The sequence below is a fragment of the Melozone crissalis genome, unplaced genomic scaffold, assembly GCF_028551555.1.
Source record: "Melozone crissalis strain CALT ecotype California unplaced genomic scaffold, PUWL_Pcris_2 ptg000161l_1, whole genome shotgun sequence".
Lineage (NCBI taxonomy): Eukaryota > Metazoa > Chordata > Aves > Passeriformes > Passerellidae > Melozone > Melozone crissalis.
The window spans coordinates 268198-276137 of NW_026535932.1; the positions used below are offsets into that span (position 1 = coordinate 268198).

Sequence of the window (7940 nt, forward strand, 5' to 3'; positions counted from 1 at the left end):
ATGACCCAAGAATTCTTTCCGATAAAGGAAAAAATTATTGGCAAATGTCACAGAAAATCAGCAAAATGAATATGTATGAACCTATTATAAAATTGCATGGATATGTATTTGAGACGGAATTAAAAAAGGATCTGGTGTTCCCAGATGTACGTGTGTCCTATTAAGAGAAACAATTCCCACAAGCATCCAGCGCTGTAATAAACATATCAGCTTTACAACTTTCCAAAAGTTTTAGAGCGTGTTTATTCCTGCAAATCATCGATTCCCTCAGGAGGCTCCACTCACTCCCCAATCCCCACACCCCTGGGACCCCAGGCATCCCTCGGGGGGCTCAACTCGTCCCCAATCCCCACAGCCCTGGAATTCCAGGCATCCCTTGGGGGGCTCCACTCACACCTCAATCCCCACAGCCCTGGGGCCCCAGGCATCCCTCAGGGGGTGTCCCAAGAGCAGGGGGCTGGCAGTGGGTCCGGGGCTCCTTTGGGGCTGCAGAGAGGAGCCGGTAAGGGCTGGAGCCGGGCAGGGATGGGCAGAGGCCCCGTGCCAGGGGCTGGGCAGGGTCGGGCTTGGGGGGACTCTGCTGTAGGGCTGGGGAGGGCAAGGATGGGCAGGAGGAGCCCATGCAGCTGCTGGGGGCTTCTGATCTACCGTGTCTGAGCAAGGCTGCTCGAACCCTCCCGGAACCCTCCCGGGACCCTCACGGAACCGCCCGGGCCGGGCTGGGCAGCGGGTACGGAGCAAAGAGCAGCCGAGAGAGGCGGTGAACATTGCAATGCGAGGCAGCTTTTATTGTCGTGCAAGGCAGGGGGGCGGCAGCGGAGCGAGGCCCCGGCCGAGTTCTCCCCGCATGTCCCGGGGGTGGGGGGACATGGGCAGAGCAGGAGTCGAGCTGGGGCTGTGCCGGGAGCGGGCAGCGATCATTGTGGGGCTCCAAGAGCGGCTGGAAGGCACCGGGGGATGTCTGTCTCTCTGTCTGTCAGTCTGTCGGTGTGTCTTTGCTTCGGGCCTTGGCGTGCGGGGATGGGCTGTGCGCGTTTCTGGAGCTCTTCTGGATCAGGGATGGCGCTGGCGCTTAGCAGGGCCCGCAGCTTCTGGAGCCGCCGCAGCTGCCCCCAAAACCTCCGAATCCTCCATAACCTCCAAGTCCTCCAAAGCCACCGGAGCCCCCAGAGCCCCCACGGCGTCCGGAGGAGCCACCGAGGCCGCCTCCAATGAAGGGAACTCCGGCCGAGCCCACAGAGCTCTGCTGCGGGAAGGAGCTGAGGATGGGCCCAGGGAAGGTGACCACCGAGGCCGGGGGCTGGATGACCACCGTGGAGTCGGGGCACTGCCTTACGCAGGGCTGGTTGCTGGTGTCAGCCAGAGGGGCCGGGGTGGCCACGCCGCAGGTGGGGACACAGCAGGACATCCTTGAGACTTGGAAAGGTTTCTGGAAAAAAGAGGCAAAGGTGTGAGGGAGGAATTGCATGGAAGGAGACAGAGAGTGATCCCCAAGAGGCTTCGGAGAGCTGCTCTTACCTGGGTGATGAGGAGAGTCAAGTGGAGAAGTGCGGATGGAGCTGTGCAAGGAGCTCGGCCTTTTTATACACCCCAGAGAGCCCCGGGCATTGTCTGGGGGTGCGGACAGACCCCCCCTCCAGTAATTAGAAATTCACACTGAGACGCTCCATAAAGTGAAGGGACGCTGAAAAATTCTGTCATCACCCCCCCTTCATTGTGGACATTGGTGTGGAAAGGAGTGGACAGGAGAGAGGCACTTGCCAGGTCAGCCATGACCCATCATTACATGACAGACAGGGTGCTACTGGAGTTCACTCAGCTCACAGCCCCAATAAACCCAGGTTTGTCCCTAATTCCTCACTTTGCTTACAGAGAACAATTCCTGGCATCTTGCAGCAGCGTTGAAACGCTGCCCCAGCCATCACCCCTGTCATTATCGCACTTTTACAGGCTGGTAAACAGGCAGCGGCGGCTTGGGCAAAGCAGAAGCCACTCTCGGGGTGTCTCCCAAATCCCATCCAGTGCCAGTGCCAGCAAAAATGTCCATGGCCAGGTTTTGGGGTCCCCTGACATGTCTGTGAATTGTTAGTGTTAGGGTTAGGGTTAGGGTTAGGGTTAGGGTTAGGGTTAGGGTTTTGGTTAGGGTTAGGATTAGCCTTAGGATTAGCGTTGGGTTTGGGTTTGGGTTTGGTTTTGGGTTTGGTTTTGTGTTAGGCACGGGTTTGGGTTAGGGTTAGAGTAACGTTTACCGTGTTTTGGAGGACATTGGTGTTTCCATGTCCCCGTTTCCCTTGATGGCCTCAAATATGGTGCAGATCCCACTTGTGGAACCCCAAGCCCCCAGGGAAGGGGAGAGTTGTGGGGTGAAGCCTGCATCAGCCTTGACAGAGGAGACACCACAGGTGTCCTGAAGGGTCCCTGTGGGTCCTCTGGCCCCATGTCTGCAAGCTGGCTCTTGGTTGAACCCTCCTGGGGGTTTTGCATTGTCCTGGGTGTTTTGAATTGTCCACGATCTGACACAGGGGGTGTTGGTTGAGCTCCCCAGAGCCAGACTGGCCCTGGCTGTGGACCAGGACAGTCCCAGCTGGGCTTGTCTGGCTTAGAGTCACGGCCAGACTGGGCACTGCAATGTCCACAGGATCCTTTGTAAGCAAAGTGAGGGATTAGGGGCAAACTAGGGTTTATTGAGGCTGTCAGCTGAGTTCCAGCAGCACCGTGTCTGTCATGTAATGATGGGCCCCTGCTGTTCATCCCATCTGTCCAGGCATGTTTGTACAGCAATATCTCCAAAAAGGAGATGACAAACAACTATTCCCTATCATTAGCTGCGCCATTTAACTTGTCTGCTTGAATTCCTAATTGCTGGAGTTTGCCCCCACCCCCTGGACAATGCCCCAGGCACTCTGGGGTGTATAAAAGGTCCGAGAGCTCCACAGGGCTCCATCCCGCTCTCCTCACTCGAATCTGCTCATTGATCGCTGTGGTGAGTGCGAGTCTTCCCTCTGTCCTCTCTTCCTCCTCTGCTCCTTCCCTGGGGAATCTCTGCCTGTGGAATTCCCAAGGAATTTCTGGCTGTGGAATTCCCAAGGAATATCTGGCTGTGGAATTCCCAAGGAATATCTGGTTCTGGATTCCCTGGGAAATCTCTCTCCCTGAGCTGTCCCAGGGCAGAGTTGGGATGGTTGGGGTTCCACTAGCGGGCTCAAGGCCCCGGCGAGCCGGGTGGTTGGGATGAGGGAGTTTTTCTTCACTGCCATGAGCATCAGGAGCCGGGGGTTTTGAGGCCAACAGGGGATGCCAGGAGCTGCTCCAGCCATGCCAGGTCTGTGCTGGGAACTCCTGGGGTGAGCCAGAATGCATCCTGGTACATGGGCTCCAAGTGGGCCAGAGCAGCAGCTGGGCTTCGGGCCGAGTCCTTGGTGTGAGCTGTGTCCGTGCCTTGTCTTGCAGCTCTACCCACCAAACCGAAGGATGTCCTGCTCCAGCCTGTGCGTTCCCAGCTGCGGGGTGGCCACCCCGGCCCCTCTGGCTGACACCAGCAACGAGCCCTGCGTGCGGCAGTGCCCCGACTCCACGGTGGTCATCCAGCCCCCGGCCTCAGTGATCACCTTCCCCGGGCCCATCCTCAGCTCCTTCCCGCAGCAGAGCGTCGTGGGCTCAGCTGGAGCTCCCTACGTGGGAACCGGCTCCGGGGGCGCCTTTGGGAGCCGTGGGGGCTCTGGGGGCTATGGGGGCTTTGGGGGTTATGGAGGTTTTGGGGGTTATGGCAGCTGTGGCCGTGGTTCCCGCTCCTTCGGGGGCTCCTGCGGGCCCTGCTAAAGCCCAAACCCCGGCGGAGCTCAGCGCTGCCCCTGCCCGCCGGATCCTCCAGCAGCCCCTGCTGCCTTGTGCCCCCTGAGCCGGGCTGAAGCTGCAGCCCCTGCTCAGGGCCGGCCCGGCAGCCCCGGGAGCTGCAGGGTCCCTTTCCCTGTGTGTGACCCTGCAGAGCCTCGGCCGGCGCCTTTGGCCTTGCCAGCGCTGCCCCCAAAAGCTGCTCCCCCTCTCTGCACCCCCAGGCAGCTGTGCCCAGCCTCGGCTCAGGCTCTGCCCTGCTCTGCCCAGCCCCGAGCCCCGGTGCTGCCCTGGCAGGGGGCAACCTCTGGGGTGCAGCCCTGGGCTGCGCCTCGCTGCTGCTGCTGCTGCTGCTGCTGCTGCTGCCTTGGGATTTTCGTGTTTCCATCGCGTTGTTGCTGGTTTGTCTCTCGCTGACAGTGCCTGTGGGCTTTTTAACTCAAAATAAAGAATCTGCATTGCACAAAATATTTGCTTTTGTCATGGATTTCTTCATGCTGGCCGTAAATGAGTCTCTAACTGAGGGATGGTGTGGGATGTCTGATCATGGAATCACAGGAGGATTTGGGTTGGAAGGGTGCTTCAAACTCATCCCATTCCACCCTGTGCTGTGGGCAGGGACATTTTCCACTGTCCCAGGCTGCTCCAAGCCCTGTCCAACGTGGCCTTGGACTCTGACAGGGATGGGGCAGCCCCAACTTCTCCGGGAAATCCATCCCAAGGCCTCTTCATCCTCACAGGGAGGAATTCCTGGCCAATGTCCCACCTAAACCTGCTCTCCCATCAGTCTGACAGCACCTGTGGGCTTTTCATTCACAATAAAGAATCTGCATTGCTGCAAACGTTTGGATTTTGGTTGGTTTTTCTGGGTTTGCTCCTCTGATGGTCCATGTTGAGCTGGGATATGTTCACAGGATCCCAGAACCATTCTGGTTTTTAAAATCTCCAAATCATCATCCAATTTTTGGCCGATCCCCACCGTGCCACCCCTCCCAGGGGTCCAATGCCATTTCCACTGGTTCCTTGGATAATTCCAGGGGTGGGGACCCCAAACCTCCCTGAGCAGCCCCTTCCAGTCCTGATCACCCTTCCCAGGATAAAATTGTTCCCCAAATGAAGCCCAAGGCCCCACATTTATCATCCATGAATGAACAAGGTTTGTGAGATCCTCGTCAGCTCTCACATTTTCCTTTTGCAGCACACAAAGGATGGAAATGAGTCATTACCCCTATTCCAAGACTTGAAGGGAACAGTATCAATTAAGTTATTTATTCCTTTGTGGTCCTTCAATAAAAAGTTACAATGTCTTCACTTAATTTTGGCAGTTCAAAGCAGCAGTTCAGATGCTGTTTAATGTATTTATAAGCTGTTATTAATCTATTAAAAGCACAATTCTCTTCTCAGCTGCTTCATTATTGAAAAAGAGTCACTTCAAAGGTACGAGTTGAGGCAGTTCGATGTTGGCTTTAGTCAGAATTTATTTTATTCCTTTGAAATTTTCCATTCAATTGTGGCTCTGCACAAACAGCCATGACAATGAACTGCTTTGTCTCTTCATCCTCCAAATCTGGATTTATTGCTAGTTTTATCCTTAGACTTTCTGGAGTGAGCAAAATATGTTAAAATTGCATTAATTTTAATTCTTTCTTCAACCCTTGTTAAAGTAGTCAAATCAGGGCTGAGACAGCAGAATTTATTAATTTATTTTATTCTCACATGGTCTCACTTGTGCACCCTGAGACACAGAAAGCTTTCCAGTTTTTATTTGGGAATTTGCAACTCCCAGACTTTATCGATTAGAGATAATTAGAGAAAATATTAAAATTATGACCAGCTGCAGCTGAATTTAGAGACCAGGATACAGCTTGAGCAGCAACTTGAGCTGGGCTTCTGAATCGATAAATTCATCAAAATTCATCAAAAGCCTTAGGAATTTTTTTTTTTTTTTAATTTCCAGCCTGAAATTTGCTGGAAACACAACCCCCAGTTTTACAAGGAAAGGTTTTCCGTGGGTTTTATGCCCATATTTTGCGCTGAGCCCAATCCAACTCTGTTCCCTTGTTGGGGAGGTCTCCAGAGGTCCCTTCCCACCCAAATTCTGGGATTCTGGGATTGCCTCTGTCTGTTCAAAGGGCAGTAATTAAGCTCACAATGAAGGTTCGAGGGTTTAATTGGTCTTTTGAGCCCAGACTCTGAGACACCTCAGCGATGAATAATTTGAGTGGCTCCTACTCCCCAGGACGAAGTGGAACAGCCTGGGAAATTCACACTTCTGGTGTCATTTCAACAGAGCCTGGAGTGAAGGGAAAATGAAAATTTCTGCTCTGGAAAGTGACATTTTCTGCTCTAAAAATTGAATTTTTCTGTTGTGTAACAGATCAGATCTCTCCATCTGGAAAGATGGGAAAATCCAAGGCAGGGCCAGCACAAAAGCACTGCAGAAAAAGAAGTTTTCTCCCAATTTCTGGTGTTAGCCCCCAAAATTTAATTAATTAGCAGCCAGAAGGTGCCTCAGTGATTTATAGCTGCTGTTGTGTCCCATGCCTGCACACCCAAAGCAAATTTAAAGGAATATTTCCTAGGAAATTAGGGATTTGGAATTCATCTTCTGAGTGGTTTTGCATCCCACTAAACACAGCTGGGAAAGAGCCATAAATGAGGGATTTGTAAAGAAATATTAAACCCAGTTTCCTTCACAGCACTAAACCCAGGGAGGGCTGAGAGACACAGCAGAGAAAAAAGGGGGAGAAAAAAGAGTTTTGGAGGAACATTGGGGAAGTATACAAATATATATAGTTAGCATATACATATATATTTTTTTTTACTAATATATATATCATTATAAAGAACATTAAAACACAACAGAAGGCAGTGGTGTGATGCAAGATCTTTTAATGAGAGTAAGAAGTCACAGATGGTAGTAGCACAGGAGGTTCACACCATCACACACTGAGGAGTAGCTACACCCCAGAGCAGAACTTTGGGGAGTAAAGCTGGTGTAGCAGAGAAGCGGAGCGGTCGGCACAGCCAGCTCCTCCGGACACACGAAAACCTCATCCCGAAAGAGCAGGAACAGCAAAAATAAGCTAATTAATCAGAATAACATCATGAAAGAGATCCCAAACGCTCAGGGAACCAGAGATGAGATGGAGCAAAATCCACCCAGGAGCAAAATCCACCCAGGAGTCAAATCAATCCAGCCAGGAGCCTTCAGGGCGGGTTTTGGGGTTTTCCCTGCCCGGGCTGGGCTCAGCACTGGTAGCAGGGGTAGCAGCTGCCGTAGGAGTATCTCTGGAAGTAGCGGGAGGAGTAGGGCGAGCAGTAGCGGGAGCTGAAGCTCGGGCAGTACTCGCGGTAGCCACAGAGCCTCCCGTAGTAGCCCTGGTAGCCACAGGGGCTGCCGCAGTCGTAGCTGCGGGTGCTGCAGACGGTGCCGTAGCTGCACGGGGAGTAGCAGGGCTCCTCACACTGCCGCTGGTAGCAGAAAGTCATCTTGGGGCTGGAGAGGAGGGAGGCGAGGCTGCAAGGGAGGAAAAAACACGTGAGGTGAGTCCCGACAGTGAGTAAACCCCGAGTAAGAGATGCAGGGAAGGGAGAGGCAGGAAATCATGGCACAGTCCCCTGATGCACCGCTGCATGGCAAATTTAGGGCCAGTTCTTGGCCCTAATCCTCCATCCTGAGGAGGGAGGCGAGGCTGCAAGGGAGGAAAAGAGGAACGGCAGAGTTGGGGAAGGGTTTGGGTTGGAAGGAAATTAAAGTTCAACCTGTTCTACCCCTGAAAGTGCAGAGACAGTGCTCCATAACCTTAGCCTTAACCTTAACCTTAACCTTAACCTTAACCTTAACCCTAATCCACACCTTCCTCCAGTCCATGGTTCTCCAGGCTGGCCTTGGACTCTTCCTGGGATGTGGAATCCTTGGAATATTGCAAATTTTGGGCCAGTTCTTGCCCCTAATCCTCCATCTTGAGCTTTCCCACACAGCCTCGCTGAAAAATGGGGCTGTGACCCAAAGCAGGGCTGGAAAATCCTCAGAGCTGTGCTGGGACAAAGGCATGAGAGAAATAGGGGATCCATGTGGGACTGAGGCTGTTTTGAACAGCCAGAAA

The 7940-nt window shown here is 53.2% G+C and overlaps 2 protein-coding genes across 2 annotated transcripts; one reads left to right on the plus strand and one right to left on the minus strand.

Annotated features, from left to right (window-relative positions):
- Window positions 1-1072: 1072 nt before the first annotated feature.
- LOC128948842 (claw keratin-like) lies at window positions 1073-1408 on the minus strand. Its single transcript, XM_054293602.1, has one exon. It carries the CDS (start codon window positions 1406-1408, stop codon window positions 1073-1075), a length of 336 nt encoding a protein of 111 aa, XP_054149577.1.
- A 2063-nt stretch (window positions 1409-3471) lies between these two features.
- Window positions 3472-3819, plus strand: LOC128948860 (claw keratin-like). Its single transcript, XM_054293622.1, has one exon. It carries the CDS (start codon window positions 3472-3474, stop codon window positions 3817-3819), a length of 348 nt encoding a protein of 115 aa, XP_054149597.1.
- Window positions 3820-7940: the final 4121 nt, after the last annotated feature.